The sequence below is a fragment of the Culicoides brevitarsis genome, chromosome 3, assembly GCF_036172545.1.
Source record: "Culicoides brevitarsis isolate CSIRO-B50_1 chromosome 3, AGI_CSIRO_Cbre_v1, whole genome shotgun sequence".
Taxonomy (NCBI): domain Eukaryota; kingdom Metazoa; phylum Arthropoda; class Insecta; order Diptera; family Ceratopogonidae; genus Culicoides; species Culicoides brevitarsis.
Genome location: NC_087087.1, coordinates 24,154,203 through 24,181,367, shown reverse-complemented (window position 1 = coordinate 24,181,367; position 27,165 = coordinate 24,154,203). Strand labels below are relative to the sequence as shown.

General features: G+C 28.7%; 1 protein-coding gene across 1 annotated transcript; it reads left to right on the top strand.

Annotated features, from left to right (window-relative positions):
- The first annotated feature begins 4,919 nt into the window (after positions 1-4,919).
- On the top strand, positions 4,920-11,540 carry LOC134835387 (segmentation protein Runt). Its single transcript, XM_063850264.1, has 3 exons — positions 4,920-5,541; positions 7,610-7,741; positions 10,807-11,540. The coding sequence occupies exons 1-3, from the start codon at positions 4,920-4,922 to the stop codon at positions 11,538-11,540; spliced, it is 1,488 nt and encodes a 495-aa protein (XP_063706334.1).
- Positions 11,541-27,165: the final 15,625 nt, after the last annotated feature.

The window sequence follows — 27,165 nt, the reverse complement described above, 5'->3', positions numbered from 1 at the left end:
CGTTGATGTTGTCGGGGTTTTCGTGTGCGTCATTCACTCCAGTCTACATCGCACGAAACAAAACAAATATAAACCACTTGGAAGGAAAATAGTTCGGTTTACGATATTCTGGTTGATTTTGGTTGATGGTTTGAAATTTTTCCTGCCTACATGATTTTTTCTGTGTGTGTCGTATACAACTAACTAAATGGTGGTTCACCATGTTCATGTTCGTGTTGCCTTGTCAGTTATTTTAGAAATATTTTTTTTTGTTGAGGGAAATAATTGCGTTTTCAGCGCGAATGTTTTTTTATTTTGAGTTAAGAGAAGAATCTGATTAATCATGCGCCGACGGAGAAATTTTTTATAAAAAAAATTTATTAAAAAATTGTTTTATGAAATTTTAAACCACGTGACCTTTTTAATTATCTTGAAGTAATTGAATGAATATTTTTATGGTTTGTTTTAAAATAAATTTTATTTTTTTATTCAAATTGAAATTTAGAATTAATTTTTCAAGCAACAGTTGAAAAAATATATTTTAAATATGATTTTGAGAAAATTGTAACCACGTGACCTAATTTTTTAAATTTTTATTCGAGAATCGAGAATTTATTAAATTTGAGGCTATTTGTACTGTTAAAATTTAATAAAAAAAATTTAATTTTTTAAATTTAAAAATTCTTATCACATTTGAAATTTTTAATCTGATGTTATTTTAAACCACGTGACCATAATTTAATTTTTTTCACAAAAAAAAAATCGATTAAAACCAGAAAGAAAAGAAAGTATTAATAAATAAAAAAGATTTTATTTAAAAATTAAAATTTATTTTAAAAAAATTCTTTTAAAATTTTGAATTTCTTTTAATAAAATTATTATTTTAATAAAAAAAAGTTAACCACGTGACCATTTTCTATATTTTAATATCAAATCGATATAAAAAATTTAAATTTATTAAGTCAGAGGCAATTTTTATTGTTAAAATTTGATGAAAAAATTGAAAAAAAAATTTACATTGGAAACTTTCAACCCAAGGTAAGTTATAAAATTTTACAACCACGTGACCTTTTTTACAATTTTCTGCAAAAAAATCTGTACAAAATACAATGTCGATTAATTATCTCAGTTGTTTCATGGATTAAGGGACACAAAGTCTACCGAGTTCGGAGAAAAATGTTCTTTAATCCGCTTCTGTTCTAGAGTTTCATCAAGCGAGCAGATCCGTAATGAGCAATGAATTACACTCAAGATGAAATGCATCAGATAATTAAATGTTATTACATCTTCTTACAACTTTTTTTCTTTCTACTTCATTTCTCGTAAAATAAAACGAAACTTTTTTCTTTTTCTTTACTTTGAAGAGAGGATTAAGAAATATAAATCTTGTTATCGCAGCATTATAAGTTATGTGTATCGCTCAAACAAAAACAAACAAGATAATTAGTCAAGAAAGAAAATTTTTCTCTTTATTTATTTCTTTTTATTGTTGAGGAGGCATGAAGAAAGAAAGTACGGCAGGTAGATAAATATAAATAAATTACTCAGAGTTGCAACGAAAGGAGAGGAGAGGATTAACGACCAGTTTTTGTTTATTTGTTTTATTTTTCATCTTTTTTTTTATTTTTTTTTTTTGTGTAACACTATTATTCGCCAATTATCTTGGGACAAAAATCGGTGGTCAAGCTCCTTTCTCGGAAATTAAAGGAGCAACGGCACTTAATTTTTATAGTCAATTAGAGTTATTAATTTACCCAATTTATGCCGTTTTGTGTTGGGGAGACACAACAGCAAAAAACATGAAATTAATAACGCGTCAAGTGGCCAACAAGAGAGTCGACAACAAATAATGATGAAATAAATTATATGAAATCAAAACAAGTAGTGAGCGATGATATATGAGCAATTAATAAATGGATGGAATGAATGACTCTTGTTTAATTTTTATTAAGATGACAACTTTGTATGGGTAGATTAATGAACATGACAGAACTTCGTGTTTGGATGGCGAATGTTGAGTTTTTATAATTTTTTTTGTTGGATTTTAGATTTTTTTATTATTATTTTTTAATATTTTTTTATTTATTTTAAATATTTATTTAACTTTGAATCAATTTTAATGAAAAATTTCATTTTCGTCATAAAAATCATTAAAATTTCTTGCTAAAATATTTTGAACATTTGAAACAGATGTTCAAGAAAAATGTTGAGGAATAATTAAAAAATATATTATTTTAAAATTTTTCAATATTTTATTTTTATTTTAAAAATTTTACATTAAATAATTTTAAGTTAAGTTTTATTTTATTTTAACTTTCATTAAATTCCGCATCTTTTCACTAAAAAAAAAGTTATTTCAAAAAGAAAACAAAAATAAAAAAATTAAGATGATTTTATTGATATTCGAATTAAAATATTTTTGAGTTATGAATATTACCAGAAAATTATATAATAAATAATTAAAAAATTAAATATTATTTATTTTATTTTTTTTATCAAAAAGTATTTTTTTTAATTTAATTTAAAATAATAAATTTAATTTATTCAATTTTTTTAATTAAAAAAAAAATACAAAAGTTCAACATTTGCTATCCAAACAAAAAAATCTGTCATGTTCATTAATCTACCCATTTTAATCATTAAATAATTCATTCAATAAGTCATTTTAATAATTAATTTTTTTTTAAATAATTGTGAAAAATTAAAAATTTATATTTTTTTTGTTATTTAAAAAAATATTTGACAAATTTCAAAATTATTATTAAAATAAAATTTTAATATTAAAAAAATAATTAATTGCTAAAAATTTTTATTAAGAATTATTTTATTTTAAAAAGAAATTATTTTAATTTAATTTAATTATTTTCTGATTTAATTCTTCGAATATTTTATTACCATAAAAAATAAAAAATTTAAAAATTAATTTTCATAACTAAATAAAATTAAATATTTTTTATTTTGCTAAAATTTTCTAAATTTTTAAATTAAAAAAATAATTAAGTTTTAAAACTTCGTAAAAAAATCAATCATTTCAACCAAAAATCAATTCCATTTGAAAAATCAACAAAAAACCCCAAAAAGTTATAACTTACTACCTTAACAACCATAATGTGCTTGTTTCATAACATTTTCCGTTGTTGTTGTTGTTGTTATTTTTTGCCACTTATACATATTTATTACTGACTGCGTTATGTTTTGTTGTTACACTCATCAACAAAAATAAATCCGGCGCAAATGTAAACAAGTTCGTATCATGAGAACGTTACTTTTTTTTTTCGTTTGATACAACAACAAACAATAGCAAAGCGATTTATTTATAAAAAAAAATAATAAAATGGAGTGTTAGTACTTGAGAGTATAAAAAGCGTAAAATATTCGTTACATTAACGATTTTAAATAAAGGGAGTTTTCTTTGCATGCATTTATGAATAATTGCATTGAATTGCAGTCAGACAGCCCTGCCTTGTTTGTTTATGTCACCGGAAAAAAAATTAAAAAAAAAAAAAATAAAATAATAATAGAAGAAAAGAAGAATTATGTCTTTATTCGATTTTATTGACTCGAAGACGAAGCAAGCGGATGACGCAGCATCAACATGACATGACACAACATCTGCTCCATTGAATTGGCATGCGGCTACTAGTGGATCCACACACTGATTTTTCCACATTTTTATCGTCTGTCCCGTTTTTGCACGACAACGACGACGACGAAAAAAAAAATTCGGAATGTCAAAGCTCGTATAGAGCTTCTGAAATGCCTTCCCTTTCCGACACATACGGCGTGTTGAATCACCACTTTGTGATCGGTAGCCGTATTTGTGGTGCCTTTTTTCCATTTTGTACGTACCTCCATACCGTCTATAGACACAGCGCTACGTACAGAGAAAAAAATAAGAAGAAAACTGTACAAGGGTGCGACTACCTGTCCTTCTGTGTACGTCGCGTCGTGTACGTGATAACCCTCGAGATTTTGTGTATTTATTTTTTACCGCATTCACTATTCAATAAATGTTTTCTGGGTTTTGTTTTGTGTGTATGTGTCTATAGACGTATGTACGAGTATACGGTATACGGGCCCGTACGGAACGAGGGATAATAATAGAGTAGTGGTATTGGTTGTGGTGGCAGATTTTGTGGCACATCTTGCCATACGATTGGTCGGGTCTGGTGGGGGATAAGAGAAAAGAACGCATATGGCACACAGACCGACGTACAGACGTATAGCGGATTTTTTTAACACGCTCATTTTTCTAGCCTCAAACAAAAATAAAATTGTGTGTTTTTATTTGTGTGCGTGCGTTCGTGTGTGTGTGTGTGTGTGTGTGTAGGTACGAAGGGTATATGCGGTACACACACAGAATTTTTCCCTTTTTTTATTGTTACAAAGCGGTATCGACACAGAAGAATATAAAAATTCTATAGATTTTATTTATTTTTTTTTCCGTACCGACACACACAGGAGCGGCATACGAATTTTTTTTGACCATAGAGAAAAAGTTCTGTCATATTAAAAAGTATTGCCAGTTCGATCTCAGATGTTGTATGGTTAGCACGTCTTGCAACTTAGAAAAAAATATTTAAAAAAAAAATAAATAATTTTTAAAATAAATCAAGTGCGTGAAAAATATTAAAAAAATTAAAGATAAATTATTTAAAAAAAAATAAAATAAAAATTTCACATGTGCAAAAAAAGAAAAATAAATAAATAAATTCTGTCTCGTTCGCGCAATACAAAATATTATTAACCGCAATATAGAAAATATACGTACAAATGTCTTGTAGAAAAAGAAAGATCGCGAGCAGTACATGAGTGTGTGAAAAACATTTGAGCCAATAGTCTATCGGTAACGTTTGATTGGACAAGACAAAGAGTTACCGCGTGCGTGTTAAAATAAAAAAACCACAAAAAAAATTAAATTTAAAAAAAGTACAAAAGTCATGCATATTCAAAGTAGTGTCGAAGTACAACGTCCCCCATCGCCACACATCACAAAAATGCATCAAGCGATGCCGAGTCAAACGGCAACGCAACAACGGGTCTCGCCCGCCACATCTCCAAATGCCGCCTCACAAAGCCCCGGAGCGACAAATAACAACAACAACAACAACAACAACACAAAAAATAATTTACTGCCGCCGACGTATCAAGAGCAACTTCACACCATCCAAGACTACCTGCAGGAGTTTCATCAGTGCGAACTGATCCAAACGTCGGCCCCCAATGTGCTGTGTACCCCGCTGCCGAATCACTGGCGCAGCAACAAGAGTCTTCCATGTGCCTTCAAAGTTGTCATTCTCGATGACATTCCGGACGGGTGTCGGGTACGGATCAAGGCGGGCAACGACGAAAACCCGTGCGGCGAATTGCGCAACAGTGAGAGCCTTACACGCGGTCAAGTTGCCAAATTTAACGATTTGCGATTCGTGGGGCGAAGTGGACGCGGCAAAAGTTTCTCGATTACCATTATTATCGAGACACCGATGGGAATTCTCGTCGCCACTTACAACAAAGCAATCAAAGTTACGGTCGATGGACCACGTGAACCGAGATCTAAACAAAGTAAGTTTTTCTTTTTCTTCTGCGTTTTTTTTTATTGTTAACAAGGCGCCGCGTTAACATCGATCGTTTGATGTTGAATTTATTTCATGAGGTTTTTTATGTACACATGGAAAATATGTTTGACTCGTAAAAACTTCGGGCGCCTTAAAAGTCCCAAAAATTCGGTTGGAATTAAAATATTTAAAAAAAAAATGTGTTCAAAGCCTTTTTATTCACACTTGACTCTTTTGAATTATTATTGTTTGTTTATATTTAAAAAGTCATTAAAAAATTATTATTTTTTTCGAGTAAATGTGGGACAAAGATGTGTGAAAATTTTCTACCACATTTTATTTTTAAATTAAATTTTAAACATTTTTTTTTTCAATAAAAATCGGAAAAATATTTTTTAATAAAAGAAAATTTAATTACAAAAAACTAAATAATTTTTAATTATTTAAATAATTTTTAAAAAAAAGTCGATTAACAATTTTTATATTTAAAAAATGTTTTCTTTAAAAAAAAATATTTTTTTAGATTAAATTAAATTTAAAAATATTTAAATAATTTTATCATTAAAAAAAAAGATTTTTTTTTATTTAAATATTGAAAAAAAAAATAAATTTTCAATTTTTAAACTAAATTAAATTCAAAAATATTAAAATTACGCTTTTCTTGATATTTAAAAAAAAAATTTTTTAAATTAAAAAAAAATTAAAATAATTTTTTAATTAAAAAAAAATTAAAATTAAATATTTTAACTATAAAAATTTCAATAAAAAATCCTCCATTTTTAATAATTCTCATTTGAAAAAAAAAAATAAATAATAAAAATGATCGAAGTACGAAACAAGAAACAAACAAACAGACAATCAAACGATGAAAAAGAGGCATGTTTATTATTTATTTATATTTTCTCTTCCTTTTTTATTCATAAAAAGCCATTCATAAAATTATTACTTGAGAGTTTTATTTATTTATCTTTCTCGTGTACATAAACACATTTGTCATCTACTCAAGTCGGCGTCAAAGTACAAGACGAAAAAAAAGGGGTGATGCGTCTTCATATTTTTCATGCATCAAAAGACATTTTATGTGTTTTTGAACCCCAATGAAGAAATAAAAATAAAAAGGAAAGAAATGGAAGTAGAAAAAAATCATATATGAATAACTCATAAAAATTTAAAAAGCCACGCAATCCACTTCCTCGCTTGTTGTAAAAAGTTTTTAATTTTTTTCATTATTTTTCAATCACGAAAAAATTAACGCGGAGGAAGGAAATGTTTGCCTTATCTCTGTTTTTGTGTTAAAATTTATTATTTTTTTTTTACGTAAAAACAATGAAAATGCATCTTTTCACTGAAATCTTCCAAGCGGAAGTGTATCAAAATAATGAAGACGTCATTTTGTTGTTCCTGCGATAAATTCCATTGTGAAGATAAAAATTTATCAGGAAACAGGAAAAATGTTTTTATTGTTTTTAATTATTATAACAACATTGTCTCTATATTTTTATTTCGTCAGGAAATCGTTCGACAGATAAGACAAGGAAAAGGTTTTTATATCAAAATCTGGCAAATGATGCCGAAAAAATATCCTTTATGTCTTTTTTTTGCTTGAATGCCTCTTGAAACAAAAAAATCTTGATTTTGTTGACGATTTGCTTGAACGACACATTTTTGACATATGACTGGATTACGGGTTTGATTGAAGAACGAGCTCAAAAGTAATCCGTTGAATTTATTTTGAGGCATGATCGCGTCTCGTAAGTTAAAAACGCAGAATACGCCACAAAATGTGGTTTCTTATGCTAATTTTTGAGATTTTTTAATAGAGGAAGTGACCATTTCTTTAAATCTAAATAAAAAATCAAAAATGGCCGTTCTCAAATAATTAACCCCTCTCGAGTAACAAAAGTGCCTCGAGCGAAAAAGCTCGTTCCCTTGTTCGTCTATTTACATGAATTGAACATAATATTTACATAATCGCATCAAAATATTGAATTACATCCCAATAATGTATGAGCCAACCCCAATTTTGTCGAAAAGAGAGATTTTTAATATTTTATTTTCATTTTTCTTCATTATAGGTTACGCTTATGGACCACATGGCGGATTCAATCCCTTTATGTTGAACGCTGGCTGGCTCGATGCTGCTTACATGAATTACGCGTGGAGCGACTACTTTAGACATCAACCGCCGCATCCGGCATTAGTTAAAGGTAAGCATTTTTTAAAATTAAAAATTTTATTTTAAAATTGAATATTTTTAAAAAAATTTTAATTAATTTATTTATTTAATTTTTTTTTACTTAAAATTATTTATAAAAAAAAATATTTAAAATTATTTTTAATAAAATAAAAAAAAAATAATTTTTTTAAATAAAAAAATAATTTTTTAAAAAAAAATTTATTTTTTTTTTTTTAAAATAAATATTTTTTTTTTAAATTAAAATATTTTTTTTATTAATATTTTTTTTTTTAAATTTAAACTAAAAAAATTAAATAAAATTAATTAAAATTTATTTTAAAAAATATTTTTTTAATAATAAAAAAATGAATAAAAATCGATTATCGCTGAAACAACTATCATTAACGACAATGTCACAAAAAAAAATTAAAATAAAAAAAAATATTTGGCAATTTATAAGCCAAATGAAACATCATAAATAAAAATCCAGACACACCAACCAACCACCGTTTTATCATCATGGCATGGCGGCATCGCTCGTCGTCGGTGTGATGACGGTTGATTTTTTTCCCAAAAAAACAAAAAAAAAATAGCAGAAAAATCGAATCTGTTTATTTTTTTTTTAATCCGGAAAATGCTGTATGCTTGTCAGTAGTGCTCAGTTCAGTCAATGAACGCCGTTGTATGAAAGGCAATTCTTTTTCGGATCAAACATTGTTTGGTGTGCCATACATGAGCAAGCAAGCAAGCGAGCGAACAGTGCACAAATAAACTCCACACAATTTTTTTTTTGTTTTCGCCAATGTGTTATTTTGCATTTTAAACCTTTAACTAGTTAATCGATACAATATTGTAGGGGATTTTTTTTTAATTTATACGCTCCAATGTTTATGAATGTTGTTTTGCGTTTGATCGGAACGAAGTCTCTTCCATAGGATGTCCAATCAATTTTTTTTTCTTCCATGAAATTTTCTAAAAAAAAATATTTTTGCAACGCTTTTCCTTGCGTGTGGCGGATATTTACTGCCAATGGAAAGATTAACGTAGGCACACAAAAAAATCATTCTGACAAGTAATATATGCAAATGGATATGGGGATTGATGATTGTGTGTTATTTTTATTTACCACACAAATGGACGTCGGTCTGCTCTGTTTTTTATTTTTTTTTGCATACATCCCCAGAATGTACAGTTTTAAATTAAAAATGCAACATAATTGACGATAGAGGTGCATTTTTGCATGACACAAGCGAAAAAAACTGTAAATCAAAGTAAAACGACGGAGCATCGGATAAATTACAAGGAGAGACAGAAGACAGACGACAAACAATTGAAAGAGTTAAAATAACACTTTTTTTCCTGGCGTATCGGATTTTAATCCTTTGATGTTATTCGATACAGGTCCCGTCTGGACGTTTAATTCAATCGAAACCTCAATTAAAATCTTATCAATCACGAAAAAAATCGCAGTACTTGAAAACCCCTAGAAATTAAAATTAATACTCGTTTTTTGAAGCACTTGTAATGAACTACCACATGTTTTATTTCCCTGAATTATTTCAAATATTTTTTAAATAACAATAAAAAAAAATCTGAAGGACTCTTTGTTAAAATGTCGATTATTTGTCCCTCGCACAAAAAAAAAACCGGAAAAGTACAGTACGTAAGAAAGTGTAAACACGTGTGTTTTAAGCCACCTGAAAGGCTTTCAAAGAGAATTTTTCATTTGGTATCCATTATCTGTTGTTTTAACACGCACGACATCACACAAAACACAAAAAAAATGTCGTCTTCCCTAAAAATTTCATGACCTTCCTCCCCCTTTTTTATGTCGTGTATACATTATCTAATCCAGTTGAAGCAAAATCTCAAGAGACATGAATCAATCATGCAAAGATAGTACATAATGACGTCGATTTTTTGATATAAAATATTTTTTTTTCACGTTTTCGTACTCCTCAAATTGATTTTTGTTACTTTTTGTTCTTTTGAGACTTCAAAGAATATTTTATTGATAAATTAATAATTTTTTATTTAAAAATTATTATTTAACATTTTTGTACTCCTCAAAACGAGCTTTTTTCTTTTTAGCTCTCGTATGACTTTGAAGGTCATTTTAAGGTCAATTCAATAAAAATTATTTAATTTTTCATAATTTCTATTAATTTTCTTTAAAAAACATGAAATTTTTAATTTAATTAAATTTTTGTACTCCTCACTTCACAATTTAATACTCCTCATACCAAAAAAATCCCAAAAATCCTTTAAATCCGTCAGAAAAAAATCTCTTTCCCGTACGATTTAATCCTTTAACAACCGTTAACCTCACACTTTTTCACAAACACCCAATTTCGCTCCCCGCGTAATTTTTTCGCTCACCAAATAACAACAATAATAACAGAAAAATATATACCACCCAAACACACAGCAAAAAAAAATTCCATTGGTTTTGCTATTTTGGCCAACAGTATGCGGTTTAAATGACAAAACGCTATATTTAATTTGTGTGTTGTTGCTGTTTTTATTATTATTCCAATTTTCCACATTTTTATGTACAATTTTTTTTTTATTTTCGAGGATGACGAAAAAACGCAAGCAAACCATTTTTACCAACAACAATCCTCTCGCGCTATAAGAGGATGATTATTATTACAATTGATGTGGCATCGGCATAAGCCTACGTGAAAAATTGTATCACATTATTTTTCATCGTATTATGTCCGATTCGCGACAAATTTACGCCTTTTTTTAATTTTTTTTCTGTGGATCGATATTTTTTTTAAGTGTCAAAATTTTTGTGTTGACATTTTTCGTGCCAAGACAAGAAATTTAAACGACGTGACCTATTATTAGATTTTTTTAAAAATTAATTTGAATGTCATTTGAAAAAAAAATCAGCAAAAAAAATCGATGAACGAAAAAAAACATCCCCTCGTGATTTTTATCAATTGTTCCTAACTTAACAATTGTTCGCCAAAAATTTCGAGAGAAAATAAATAAAGAGGGTGGATTAATTACATTCCATGTTCATTATTAATATTAGAAAATTCTTCGAGTTGATTATTAATTTTCCCATTTTTTTTTGTTTCTTTCTAGGATCTGCCGCCCTAACGCCTCCCGCTGGAAATGTCCTGCCCGGCTCAAACGAGTTCTTCGGAAACACGACAACTTCCTCCGCAAACTCACCGAATGGCCTTCCCGCAACTCCCCCAGCAGCCCCCGCCTCGCTTCTCCCGCCAACGGGCACCGGCGCCAATTACCTGCCTCAATTCCCCTTCGGTCAACCCGGATTCCTTCCGTACGATTTGCAATCACTCCGTGCCGCCAGCAGTCTACGCCCGAGCACCACAACTCCAACAACGCCATCTCATGCCTCTACCGAGCACATGTCTCGCTTATCGCCCGCCTCTTCGCGCAATTCCTCCTCTAGTCCCACGGGAACACCATCGTCGCATCATCTCGCAGCGACGCCCCATCACCATCATTTACTGGGCAAAATTAACCATTCACTTGAGCTGAATTCCACGAACGAACAATCTAGTGATCAGGATTCCGACGAGGAACACATAGATGTCGTTAAATCCGCTTTCGTGCCTATTTTGAGACCACAAACGCAGCAAATCACGACAACGGCCAAGCTGGAAATGGTAATTGACTCGCCGCTATCCTCGTCGAATGGCACAAGTCCGAGTCCGCCACGACAAAAATGCGAATTGAAAGCGCCATCTAGTCGGAAAACGACGCATGAGACAGCACCGCGCGCCAATGCCTCCCCAACGACGAAAATTAAGACAGAAAATACGCAGAAACAGGTCTGGAGACCGTATTAAGAAAAAAAAGAGAATCCTAACGTATTGAATATAAATTTTATTAAGTGCGAATATTTATTTTTTTAATTTAAATTTTATTTTTTTCGATGAAAAAATCTCGTGATCATTGCGATAATCTAAAAAAAATTGTAAATAATTTGTAAAAAAAAATAATTTTTAATATCTTGTAAAAAAAAATCAAATAGAATTATTTCAAGTATTACTAAAGAATATTAAAAAAAAATAAATTAAGAGAATTATAACTAATTATAGAATAAAATTAAAAAAAATTGTTACAACTTTATATTATTATATTAGTTTGATAGACATGAAAAGCACACAAAATAAAAAGAAATGAGAGAAAAAAATCTCTCTTTTAAAATACTAAAAAAAAAATTTTTTTTTTCATTCATCCTTAAGTCATCTCAAAGAAATTTGCCGTTGAAAAAATCCTTATACCTGGAAAATAAAAGAACAAGGGCAAAAATCTGTCATCAGGTAAGAATTGTGACTTTCTCGTTTAACTTTCAATTTTTGCGAAAATGGCAAAAAAAAACATGCCAGACTCATTAGTAAATTGCTTTAACGAGATTTTATTTTATTATCGTGTGTTCATCAACAACTTCACTCGTTTGTTTGTTTTTTGAACTAACAAACTTACTCGTTTACAGTATATTTTTCGTGACAACTAACCTCCGGACCAACAGCAATCATGTCGTCGTCGTAGGACATGTTAATTTATGGTGTTTTTGTCGCCCGCTATTTTCTCTCGTGAATTGCATGAAATAAGTCGTCAAACAAAATGTCGGAAAAAAATTACCAAAAATTATCTGCTGCGTCATTAATGAATGGGCAGAGTCCAGACAAGTTACGAAATTAGTTGCGTCCCCTTTTTTGTAACTTTTTATTTTTTGATACATAACTGACCCTTCCTTCCGATATTTCTTTTTTCCATTCATAAAAGATAAATTTTATTCATTTCTTTTCGATAAATTAAATTCAGCTAATAATCGTGCAAAATATTTGTGTGCCCTCCGTCGATGACGATTCAATATAAAAGGCAAAACAATACACTTATGGAGGTCATTCAGATAAACATTGCTTGCATCTGGTCTTTGATTTATTATTTATTTATGTATATAATTTTTTTTCCCTTTGTTACATCTTCGTATAGTTTTGTAGTCGATGATAAGGCATAAGAAGGGGCGAGAAAAATATGACTTTATTTATTGAGAATTATTTTCAATTTTTTGCCGTTCAAATATGACTCAATCAAAAAAATTTTTTTTTGCCAAGCAGTTTGTAATCCCCTTGTAAAAATTTTCCCTTAACATGCACACGAAATTCGTGAACGGGCGCGTTTTTATTGTTGAAATGCACTGATTTATTTGAATTTATAATAATATCCTGCTGATTTTCGAGTATTTTGCTCGAATATCAATATTTTTGTTTTTTCGTTCCGTTTCAATGCCTTTCGCTAAGTGATTCAATATGCGATGTTCGAGGAGGTTAATCGCGTTAAAATTATGATGAACTGGGAATGGATTGGAGGGCAACGAGTTTGGTAAATTGTTTGTTCTATGGAACGATTGGAAATTTAGTGATTTAGATTCAGTCTTCAAGTCTCCGAAAAGAGCTTAAAAAATATGTTCTAGTGGTTTGGAGGATTCTTTTAGTAGTTCTCTTGTATCTTCCTTTAATCTTCAAATGATAACAAAATTAATCCTTCTAGTTGAGAATGCTCTACAAATCTTTGATTTTTGTTAATTGTATCCATTTCTGGCTCTGTATGAGCAAAGACATCACTTCTGGATTTCACTGCTTTTATTCTTGATTGAGTGATTTTTAGAATTTTTCGTATTTTTAGTTTTCTCTTATATGGTGGGTCCTAAGGTTTCTTATGGTTTAAAGCATGAACAAACGTTAAATTATTTGTAATGTCTTTGAGACATTTTATTTGATGAAATTCCTGAGAAATAAAAATTCTAAAGTAATCATAACAGTTTTTTAACATTTTTCTTTAAAGATTTATAAATTTTCAGAACTTACCATGTGCGATAAAATGTTTTCATTAAAACTACTAGAAAATAAAGATTAATTTTTAATTTTTAATTAAATTTTACTTGAAATAATTTTTTTTTGAATAATTTTACATTTTAAAATAATTTTTATTTAATTTTTTAATTTATAATTATTTAATTTTTTAAAATAAACTTACCTTTGAAAATAAAAAAAAATTAAATTTTATTTACAATATTTAAATAATTAATTTTATTTTATTTAATATTTATTTTTGTTTGAAATTTTTTTCATAACAAAATCTGAAATAAAAACTTATTAATTAATTAATTAATTGAAAAAAAAATTAAAACTGATTTTAACAAGAAAAAAATTATGATATTCTCGAAAAAAACAAAAATTAACTTGTCACATAATGCAATTACTAAAATTTACCTTGTTAACTGGACAAAATATTGTTCCACTGCTAATTGCTAATTTCGTGTGCAAACAATATTGGCTTCCACTCTAAACAGGTGTTTCATGTTTGTTTGACGTGCAGATTGGACTGCAATATTTATTTTCAAATATTTGCCAATGGATACATGCAAAACATAACGAACCGTTAAAATAATGAAGTTACGAAACGCAAGTTTTCACTCAGTTTGAATTCTCATCACTTCCCTTTTAAAGTTTTTTTTTCTTGCTGCTAAATTTATTTAAAGTCCTGTATTAACGTCAATTATTCACTCTTCAAACGCCGCACTGACTTGCTTCTTCTTATGTTTTTTTTTTTAACAATTGTCCCTTTTTTAAAATAAATTTAATACGAACGAAAAGTTAATATAACAAATTTTCAATATGTTACCCCGCGTAAATAATGTTCATAATGTGATGTCTCGTTTTTTTTTGTGTGTTCCGTATAGCATTGTCAGTCATCATTAGTAACAAAGTGCTTAAAACGGAGATGCAGGGATCATCGTTTCGGGTGACAATTGTTGCAAACACACTGCGAGAAACGTCGAGTTGGAAAGGACTTTTCGTGTGTAAATCTCAGAGGGGTGAGAAGATGTCAATTGAATGCCGAGTAGCAGCAACAACGGGGAAGGTAAATAATAAATAAAAAAGGCAATGAGATGAATTATTGTGTGTAATATCTCTCCTGCTCGCTCGTTGGAACTCTCGGCAACAACTTGCAATAAAATACCGTAAAAGGGTACAGGATATTTAACCATTATATTATTGTGCTTGTTGAAAAATTGTGTGTGACAACATTGTGAACATTCCTTGTTAAAATAATTTTTTTTCGGTGCGCGCCACTCTTTTGAACTATTATCATCACGTTAACAATGTCACATACTGTGATCAGTGCAGTAAATATTTTTATTATTATTTTATTGTACACGAAAAGGAACAAAAATTATTATTTTATTAAAGCAAAACGAGTGAATTGCACTGCTTTGCACAATCACAAAAAAAAAGTCTCTGATAGAGGAAAAAAGGGGTGACTTCACGGCCAACCGAAGTATTGAATCGGAAAATGGACAAATTAATAAAAAGTGAACAGATTGTTCCTTTTTGTGTCGTCACACACACACAACGGTTTGGTTGAACACAAAAGTCATTAATAAAATTTATTAAGTGTCATTCGGGTTTTTTTTTTGTATAAAATTGTATTGTTTTATGTGTGGAAGAAATTTTAAAGTACTCAGAAATTTAATCTTTAAATTTATTTTTTAAAGTTTTTTTTTTATTAATTATTTTTTAATTTATTTTTTATTTACAAAAATTTAAAAAAAAAATATTTTTTATTGCTTTATTTTTTAATTTCTTAATTAATTTTTAATTAAATTATTTAATTTTATTTCCTTAATATTTAACTTAATTTTTTTTCAGAAAAAAAAATATCTGGAAAAATAGATTTTTAAAAAATTAATTTCATAAATTACAAATATATTTTTTAATTTCTTTTTAAATTAATTTCTCAATAAATTAAATTAAGTTCTATAATAATATTAATATTTTATTATTATTAAAATTATTCAATAAAATTATTAATTAATTAAAATTATTTTTAAAAAATATTTTTATTAATTTTTTTTATTAAAAATCAATTAAAAATATTTTTCAAATAAAATTATCTAAGAACTGCACATTTTTTGAGAATTTTTATTTGTAAATTAAATTTATTATAAAAATATTTTTCCCAACATAAAAACGTTGCTTTGTAATTTTTCTGACACCGCAATGTATTTTTTTTTTATTTGTCAATACATGTATCTCAAATTTCACGAAAACATCACAACAATATAATTAAAAATCGGTAATGTGAGAACTACTAAAAAATTAGTATGGTGTGGCTTTTCGCAGTGCATGTCATATAATTAAATTCCGAGTTGCAATTTTTTATAAATTTTTTCGTGGATCTACGCAAAAATTTACTCACTATAATTAATTTAATAATAATTTATTTAAAATGTATGGCATTAATAATGAATTAATTACGCATACAATCGAGATACTTTCGCACCACGTATGTTTATATTTATTATTAAAAATTGAATTATTTCATGAAGTGAAAAATATAAATAAGTTGAGGTGAGAAATTTTTCCCGATCGGGTAAAATATTTTTTTATTTTTCATTATAATAATAATAATTGAGTGTATTTATAATATGCGACAATGAAAAAAATAAATATGAAAAAATATTTTTTAAACAATTTTTTGTTTAATTTTAAAATTTGATTTTAGAAATTTTTATAATTTTTTTGTTTACTTTCATTAAAAATATTATTTTTTTATATTATTTAAAAGTGACAATGTGAAAATGACAAAAAAATCGAACTAAAAAGTAGAAAATATGAGATTCAATATAATTTTTATTTTTGATTTATTAAAAAAAAATTATAAAATCGAACTCAAAACTAAAAAAACAAGAAATATTCTTAAATATTTAATTAAAAGTTTAATTTTTTAGTTTTCGTCTAAATTTTTAAAAAGAAATAATTTAAAAAAGTGAACTGAAAAGTAAAAACCAAAAAATTTTCTTGATTTTTACTTTTTAGTGAGATTTTTTAAAAAGAAATTATTTAAAAAACGAACTAAAAAGTATAAAATAAGATTTTTTTAGACTTTAATTTTTATTAATTTTCAGAATTCCTGTTAAAAAAACCAATGAAAATTTTTCAACCATGAAATGCAATAAAAAACTTTATCAAAACAAACAAAAAATAGACACACGTTATTTTATTTCATTTTTTATTTAATACAACAACATTGCACGGTCTCCCGCTAAGAAAATTAATGATTGAACTGTCAATGTGCATGTGCACGATGAAATCTGTTACAACGTTCACACATTTTCGGAGGACAATAGATGTTTTTGATTTTTGCCAGAGGGCCACTGTGTGATATTTTTCCGCCCAGCAATCGAGGTATGCATAAGTTAATTGAAAAAGAATAATCAATTTTTTTAACGGCAATCGGTCTCGTCCGTTCTCAAGCAAAAATCATTCAAACATCTTCCAAATGCCGCGAAGGAAAAACGCATGCGTGAATTTCCGTGCAATCTTCAACTTCAAACCAAAAACAAAAAAAAAATACCACGAATGAAAAAATATTTGAGTGCTTATATGTGTAAATCTGTGTACCGTGTCGTAGACTCACATGCGTCCATGTTCAATTATGCACGTCAGGAAAAAATTGACCACGATAAAATGTGAGAAAAAAATTTGTTTCGGGTACGTATGCGATAAAAAATTGAAAAGTATCTGCCATTTATATAAAAATAATTTAAATAAATGAGAAAACTACGTTTTTTTTCGATGTTCAAAGGGAATTTTTTTTCAACATGAGCGCTTTTTAAGCATCTACTGTTCCGTATTTTTTTTTCATCACAAATTAAAAATAAATGAAATAAAATAAAAATCTTCAACAAAAAACCCACACAGAACAGTTTTCGTTCGTTATGCGTGTATAGATGTAGATATATCGCAAAACCAGAGATTTTGCAATTTTTCTGTGGTTTAGCCGTTTTCAACCTCAAAATTTTTATACAAAAGTCCACACAAACTCGTGTGTTTTATATTTAATTTTTTTTCCTCTGTGCGTGTCCAATAAAATAAAATAAAAAATGTGTGACAATCATCTCGACTTTTTGGCTGATGTCCATTTTAAATTATACGCTATTTTTATAAAATAAAAAAAAAATAAAATACGAAACAAGTCAATTCCGAGATTCGAAGGTAACACATTAAAATTTTTCAGAAGTCCAAGTCCATAAAACATTCGGTAGCGTAAATAAAATTAGAGAATTTACAAGAAAAATTATTGTTTCTCCATGAGGATTTACAATGTTTTCTCTCCACATGTCAGAAAGTAAGAAAAAAAAATCAAAAACAGCAAAATTGTACAAGAGATATGCAAACTAAGTAATTTTTATCGTTTTATGACACCTTTCTTTTGCGGCAATGCTTTAACATTGACATGCATGTCCTTTCTTCTTTTCTTTTCCTCTCTCTCTGTTATTTTTTTCATGTGTTCACAAAATTCACAAAAAAAAAGTATCGGTAGACAATACAAAGCAGCATTTTTGTTGTATGTCCGAAAATTAGTCTCATTACTCCATGATAAAGTAGCAGGAGTCACTTGTTGTGTCATAAATCAAAAGGTGTAGTAAATTGAATGTGTAAATGTGTAAGAATTTTGTTGAAAAATATTTCTTTTTTTTTCAAACAAAAAATATGTCATGCATGCTCCTCTTCAGATTTTTTGTCGTACATGTCTTTTTTTTTGTTGTCCGATGATTTTCATAAAAGGTAAAAAGGGATATTTTTAATTAAATTTGTGTAATTAGCTTTGATGATGATGAGGATGTTGACGGCACGGCTAATCAGATGAGGAGCTGAAGTATAAAATTACTTGATTAATAAGATTTTTTTGCACATCAGAGGAATTCCTCCGATCTGGCAACTGAATAGATGAGAATGATGTTGATAAATTGTGAAAAGTTGGTGTTTCGCAGTGTCGCTTGGATATGCGAATCGATGCGAAAAAACTGATTAAATACAATTAACAGTTATAGTAAATTTTGACAGGTGATCTTTTACCTTTCGGTTCAGTAAAAATTTCACGAATATTACAAAAGTACTTAATATAGACTGAACCATGTTTCTTCTTAAAAGAAAATAATTGTGAAATATCTTAACATCTTCTTGGTTCCTCCGCGAGAATTAAAAAAAAATTCTTGACATACACATTTGGAATCGAACTTCTAACGTTATTTTTTTCTGATTTTTTGAAAGACCTTTTCTTACTTTCTGCGAATTTCAGCTGTACACGAGAAATTCTGCTGTTTCGACGGCTTGTTTTTTGGCAACGTTGCCAGGAGCTTCTTCTGACAATGAGCGTTTAAAGGACGTCAATTTGCTATTAGTTGTATTCATCTTTTTGTTATTACCCAAATTAAATTTTCCTAATCCTTCCGTGATTGGTGTCGTGCCGGATGCTGACTGATTGGAGGACTAATTGGAGGATTTTGTATGGAAGAAACAATGTTAGCATCTCTAATCATCTAGCTATGATTTTAATTTTTGTCTAAGATCGATATAATACCTTTTCTGGTGAAACTCGTCAAATAATAATTCAGCTATGGTTCAATTGTATCTAATGACTTCCTTCGCTTCGGTTACCCACGTCTGGTGCTTCTTTTTCTTGGACTTCTTCTTAATGAAAAACGGATCTTTGTAAAGTAACGATGATAATTCGGTTCTATTCCCTAAAAAATAAAAAAAAAAGTTAAAATTAAAATTTTCAAATAACTTACCTTTTGCGTCTAATCCAGACTCACCAAGCTGCGAAACACGAATTCCTCACAATGTAAAAAATAATAAAGAGGTCCTCAATGCATGTCATTCCTCATTTATTTAAATATGATGGAAATCTATCATGTGTTGTTTTTCTAGCCATGATGCTGACGCGCTGCTGCTGCCACTCGAGGAACATCAGCAATAAAAATCGATCCAATAGAATTAAAATTGCATCAGCTATCTATCGGATGCAGACAATTTATTTTAAATATTTTTCATTTAAACAACACAAAAAAAACAATAGCACAAAAAAATATAGAAAAAAAAACTCGTCCGAATTCGATCAATTCCATTCACTAGAGAGAACGGTTCCGCGCCACTTGCAGATATTTTTCTAAATTTTATTATATTTTTATCTATTTATACAAGTTTCATAAAACATTTGTTATTTTCCGAGCGCCATCGACGTTGCTGCTCCAAAATACATGTGAAATAATTGAACAACGAACGATTTTTTTAAGTGGATTTTTTTTCTATTTTTTTTTTTTTTTGCAGAAAAAAATGTCCCTCAAAAAAAATCTCTCATCAAAATGAATTCAAGGTGATAAAAAAAACAGAACTTCCTTAAGAACAAAAAATCATAATTGAAGGACGAATCGCCAATTTGGGTCATCTACTTTCTACTGTCAGTCCATTAACATGCCCATTATCTTCCCGAGAATTCAGTTCAGGTCGAATTGTCAATTCCCTGAAATGCATTACATAAAATTTTGCAAGCTTACGTCTAATGTTGCAAAATGTTATATAATAAGATTTATGAGTGTTATTTGCAAATTTTTTATGACAAAACAATGCAAAATAATTTAGGACACGAAGAAGACGAAGGAGAGCAAAGAACAAGGAGAAAACGGACTGGAAATCTAGTTTTTACCGAGAACAATGTTACATTTTATTACATCACCATTGAAATTTTGTTACGTAAACCTAATTTTTATTGTTTCTATTTTGTTGTTGTGTTTTGCTGTCTCTCGGTATAGAAACACACACAAAAAAAATATGAATCATTTTTTTTTTTGCATATTTTTGCACAAAGAATGACATTGAATGAATGTTTTTCTGTCACTTTTACGTCTTTTTACACTGTGTGGTAGCTGTTTTTAGATAATATAAATAAAACAATGAATAATAAGAATTCATAAAAATATTGCCAAAAAGAAATTGACAAGTAGAATTCTAGGGCATTGCGTTTTTTGTTATAGTTACCTTAATAGATTTTGTAGTTTTGAGCAATTTTTTATTGATTTTATTTGTATTTTTCTATAAAGAAATTTGATGGCTTTTAGTGTTTACAAAACAATTTTTTGAGGTTATTAAAAGATATTTGTAAGGAAAAAAACAGTATGGAAATCAAAAAGAAAAATCGGTAAGAAATGCAGTTAAAAAGCAAAAATAAGGAATCGGTAAGAAAAATGCGGTAAGAAAAGTAAAAAATAAGAAATCGGTAAGAAAAATGTGGTTAGAAAAGCAAATTTAAAGGAATTGGAAAAAAATGCGATTAAAAATACAAAAAAACTTGGAATCGGTAAGAAAAATGTGGTAAGAAAAGCACAAAATAAGGAATCGGTAAGAAAAATGTGGTAAGAAAAGCAAAAATACGGAATCGGTAAGAAAAGCAAAAATAAGGAATCAATAAGAAAAATGCGGTTAGAAATACAAAAAATTAAGAATCGGTAAGAAAAATGTGGTTAGAAAGACAAAAAATTAGGAATCGGTAAGAAAAATGTGGTAGGAAGAGTAAAAAATACGGAATCGGTAAGAAAAATGTGGTAGGAAGAGTAAAAAATACGGAATCGGTATGAAAAATGTGGTAAGAAAAGCAAAAAAATAAAAAATCGGTAAGAAAAATGCGGTTATAAAATCAAAAATTAATAATTCGATAAGAAAAAAACGGTTAAAAATAAGTTAAACTTGATAAACCTTTTCCTATATGACAAAATTTGAAGTACTTTCAACTCTTCACTCGACATTTAAACACATTGTCCAATTCATTACTCACATGATTGCCTTCATCATCACTGACTCTATCTCTTTTCCATCACTCTTCGGACAGGATTTGTTCGTTACATGAATGATTCCATGAAATATTTAAAAGAATTTAACAGAAAGAAAAGAGAATAAAATATACGGAAGTTAAACTCAAAAGTGTAATTTCCCTGATGACGGCCCATTCAACTCTTCACAATTCGCTCGTACTTTGAATGGACGACACCTTGAACAAAAACTACTAAAGTTAAATGTTATAGATCATTTGTTTGTTCAATTGAATAAATTTTACATTTTCTTTCTTCTTTATCTCTGCGCCAGCATTCGGTTGGTTTTTTGTCCGAGACACCTTCGTCCTGCATTCATTTTATTTGATTACGAAGCAGAAATTTACATATTTTGCCATTTTCTTTAATTAAAACGAAGGAAATGTGAAATCGGAGGAAATGAAAAATGAACCAAGTGAGTGGTGTTTTTATTTTTCACATATGGCCAGGGAAGTTGTCTCACCTCCGCATTGAGAAGAGGTGGTCGATGTGAAGTGAACGAATAAATAATTGAATTATCCTGAATGGGCAAACATGTTGGTTTGCCATAAGAGTGAGTGAAGCCAATGAATTCTTCTTTAGGAGCGCGGGTATGAGGAAAATTTAGTTAAGATTTTTTTAAAGGGCATTTTGCGTCTCGTTTTTGAACAAAATTGCAAGTATTGGAAGAAAATTTCTATAAAATAATTTAAAATATTTAAAAAGAATTTATTATTCAAAAAAAAAATTATTAAAAAATTCGGTTTTATTTAAAAATATTTCTTCACGATTTAAAAAAAAATTGTCTTTTTTGAAAATAATTAATTTTATTATTAAATTATTAATTCTATTTAATAAATTTTGATGAGAACGAGGCTTTTTATTTGGAATCGGAAATTGTTATACCTGCAAAGGCAATTGGGCACCAAATGATGAGAACAAGGCTGCAAAGGCAATTGGGACTATTTTTTTATTTTACGTTGTTTCTATACTTGATGGTTGAAGCAATAATGAAATTAAATTTGATATTTTGAGAAAAAACTGTTGAACCCAGATTCCTATGATTAATTTTCTTTCGCCGTTAGTTAATCGTTAAACACGTAACAAATTATTTTTTTTTTATTTTTAAAAAATATTATAAATGTTAGAAAAAAAAATCGTAAAAAATTTTAAATTTTAAAATTGTCTTTAATTTTTTTCTTGTTCGAGTTCAATAATGAAAGTTCAATACATTTTTACACAAAACAAAAACAAAACAGAAAAGTTGTTAAACACTCCGGAAACGATCTACCAGCCGGAAAATTTAAACAACCCCCAAGCAACAGCAAATTATTATTGCAAGGCGTTGTTTGTCGGATTTTCCTGCGACACGACATGAAACGCAACAAAAACAATGTAAACCTTTAAAGCGAACGTTTTTCCTCTCAAAACTCTTATTATTCTTTGTAACTTAATATTTGAATCAAATTACGCATACATGATTGATGGTACTTGTTCGCGATGATGATTGAGAACCCTTTTTCTGTTGGTTTTCAAGAGAAATCTTAAAACATTCGCGGCAAAAAAAGCTCTCAGGACATTTCTGGTACACCGCAATGTTTATTTTTCCGAATTAGCGTGTCTTTTTAACAGAAAATCGTTAAAATTATCAAAAAATTAAAAATTCAAACGAACTTGCATGCGTTCGGTCCCACTTGAAACCACAGATTTTTGCATTTTATTTCATATTTGAATATTATTATTGTTATTATTTTATTCAATCAACGCACAATCAACAATATTTATTCAAAACAAATCCCTCAAACCCTCGCTTTTGTTGTGTTTACGTTATTTACACTTTTTAAAAAATTTATCCCGAGTTTTTATTTTTCGAGTGTGGCACGCGAAACAACGATCTCTGATTGACGATAATGATGCTCGAGGTTCAAGTGGAGACCGTCTGACGAGCTCGTGCCTCTGTCACTCGCTTTCGGTCCGTAAATTTTGTGTCAAAGAAGAAAAAAACGATGTTCGATAAAAATTAACATCTTTAACACTTGTTCCGGCAATATTGAGATACAAATGTTCCGAAAATGCATTCCGAAAGTCGAGCAAGCACTTAAACTTGTTAACCTTTATTTATATTTATTTTAGATGCATTTCATTTATTAAAAAAGAAATATTTGTCTGTCCGAGTTAGAATGTGGAAAAATCTAAATAAAAATTGATTTGAATAAAAAAGTAAAATTTTGACAATTTTTTTAATTTTTTTTTTATTAAAAACTTCTTTAATTGAAAAAAAAATTTCCAAAAATTAAAAATAGTAAAAAAATGCAAAATTAGCCAAAAATAATTTAAATTAAATATTTTTTAAAAAATTTAAAATGACTTAGAAGACATTAAAATTCAAATAAAAAATATGAATTGGGCAAAAATTTAGTAAAAAAATTAATGAAATTTTTCTCAAAACTAAAATTCTAAGGAATTTGACTTAGAAATATTTTTTTAAATATTTTATAATTTTTGAACTTTCAGAAATATTATAAAAAAAAATTACTAGATTTATTTTAACTAAAAAAACTTATAATAATAGTAAAAATTCACATTGATAAAATAAATAAATTTTTGCAATTTTTTTTAATTTAATTATTTTTTAAAATATTAAAATGCGCTTAAATTAATTATTCCTTCCTAAGTAAGAAAAAATATCATGTTATCTTATTTACTGACGCGGCACACACGCCCGACACACATTGGAGACGACAAATAAGAAGATCGTGTCACCCGTGTAACGAACACAAGAAGCAGATACGAAATTCGACACTTTGTCTCTGTTTGTTTTTTCAAAAAAAAATATTTAAACTAATTTATTGCATGTTAGTTGTAAATAAGTGTTTTACGTCATTTTTCATCTTCTCTCGAATCGTGCGACATTCGAAAAATTATTTAAAATTTATGACTCAACGTCGCACTTGAAAATTTGTGATCTAGTAAAATAATGTTGTTGTCAAACAAGACAAATCTAGCGTATAAGCGGATTGAAAAGTCAATTTTTTAATCTGTTGTTTTTGGAAAAATATTTAACAGCATTAAAAAGTTAATTTGCTTGACGGGATTTTCGGGCCCGATAGTGAAGTTCAAGGTAACAGGATTAAAAGACAATTTTTATTTTTTGCGAAAGGGTTATTCACAGGTATTTTGCGAAAAAAGTTTCCATTTAAAACAAAGGAACATAAATATGTACCTGACCCCTTTTTTGCGTCTTTTGTGAATGTCTTTCTTTTTTTTTGGCCATTCGTGTGGCTTAGAGACAACTGTACTATTCTATTAACCCTTCTCCCAAACGGAGTTTGCATTAAAATAATGAAATTAAAATGCATTTTTCTTCCTTTATGCCTTTTTAATCCTCTTGTTTTAGCATTTAATCCTGTTTTTGTCTCATTTTGTTGAATTTCTTCAGTCAGTCCTGTCTGCGTCATAAAATTTAACCCTATTTTGATAATTAGGTGAAAAGGGCCTAGCCTAGAGCAAAAGAGAAGAGTTTGTCTCTCTCCCGGTGTGAAACATTTGTTTTGCTTGTTTATTATTATAATCCATGTGGATTATCAGAATTAGGTCTATATATCAGTTGGAATCCCATGTTCGTTTTCGTCTTCATTTGAATAAATGAATAGAAATTTTTTGTTCTATTTTAAAAGAAAAAAAAAGAGTTTTTTTTTTGTATTTTTAATAAAAAGAACAAAACTAAAGAACAGAACGAACAGAAGCATCGTTCAACCCGTTCGTCTTGTTCGGTCCAGTTGACTAAAAACTACCTGTGTCCAGCAAATCAAAGGGTTTGCAAAAGTCGAACCCTTTCGGACAAAATTTTCGCAGGTCGACTTTTTGTTTTAATCTTATTAAAAAATTGACTTTTCTCGGTAAATGTTGTTGTTTTTACTCAAAATTAAAGGGATAAACTCTTCGTAATCCACTCAAAAAGTTAATTTTTGTTTAAATTATTAGAAATACTCCTAAAGGCATGGATAAGACAAGATTTATTATGTTTGTTTTCAAAACAATACCGACTTAAGCTGATTGGCGATCAGCTAGAAAAGTTAATTTTTCAAGATCGTACAAATTGAGCGACAATCATTTTAAATGGATTACAAAAATTAAAACAAATTTTCTTAAATATGGAATTAAGTGGATTAGTACGACGCACGGGCAACAGTTGTTCAAAGACATTTACACAAAAAATACGATTTTTGTGTCAGAAAACTATTTTTATTCAAATGAATTTCCACTATGCGAATGATATGGGCGAATTAAAGTTTTTGGGTGCACACAAAAACAACATTAGATGGGTAGCCGCACTCCCACAAAGTAACTAGCTTACGAATGTGCCTTGATGAATTTCGGTCGATTACATGTGTTCGGGAAGGGGTTGTGTGGCGAAAAATTTTAATTTTGTTGAGGGGTTGAACGCACTTGCTGTTTCCTTTGCACATTTTCAATTATTTTACGTTGAGAGAAGGGATGCGCTTCATTTGTAGAATTCGCTAGGAAGTTGTGAAAAATTTATGTTTCGCATGATTTTGAAGAAGCGATATTAAAAGATGAGAAATTTAAGAAAATTTTTATTAGACTAAAAAAAGGAAACTTAAACTCCTATAATTACGAAATTATTAAATTAATTAAAAAATAAAATGTCAGTGACCTGCAGTTAAAAAATTACGCAAGAGTACATTTAAGAATAAGAAATGAACACCGCAATCTAATAAGTTAAATTTTTTTTGTCTTATCGACTAGTCAATAAAAGACTTTTTAAGTCTAGCATGGAAGACATTTAAGAGCTTAGTTTCAGTTCTCGTACAAAAATACATTGATTGGTTTAGAAACTATCTCAAAACTTTTTTTACGGTTTTTGGCTGGTTTTTGTTTATAGAGAACTTTCCATTTAATAGAAGGACTGTGTGTGCTTATAATGAATAAAAAGTAATAAGAAACGTACACAGCTGATTCGAATTGCTTAAATCGGTCAGTCATCTTCAGTGATAAATGTTTTAAAGAAGACCAAATACGAAGGATTTGATGATGTTGAGGTCATTTATATCAAAAGATTTTCAGAAAGCTTCCCTTTTGAAGGTTTTGTGGGATTCGCGAGCTATCTTGATGTCATGTTGTTTAATTTATTCATCCATCCTAAGTACTTCTCTGCGTCCTTTTGACATATCTTTTGTTGAAGTATAAAAGGTTATGATAAGTCTTAATACTGATCTGAGTAGATCTGAAACTTGTTCGATTTCTTTAAATAACTCTAGCAATGTTATTTATTTTAGTTCATTAATTTTTTTTTTGTGACCAAGACTGAGCTGTTAACTAACTCGATAGTCTCTTCCTTCAAGCTCGCATTAGTAACAAAGTCCAATATACATAATTTCCTATTAAATCTGTTTCCAAAGGAAAAACTAAACCTGAAAAAAATTAAAACCAACAAAAAATTTATTCTTTGAAAATTAAAAAATAACTTACCTTCTCCCTAATCGCACAATTTCTCATCATGCGAAACTTCTAATTTCCACAACTCATCTCCGTTACAAATGACATCGAAAAAAATTGAAATTCCATGGGGTTAAATAGTTTTTCACAATTTAAATTTAAACAACAAGATGATGAACGCTTTTTTCTGTTATTAATGGATTTTCATATTGTATTTTTCATCAATTCCTAATGATGTTGAGTCATGTGAACAAATTCTCAGTCGTGTCCTTGATTTGTCGCCCTCTTTGATCTATCTCAACATAATCCTC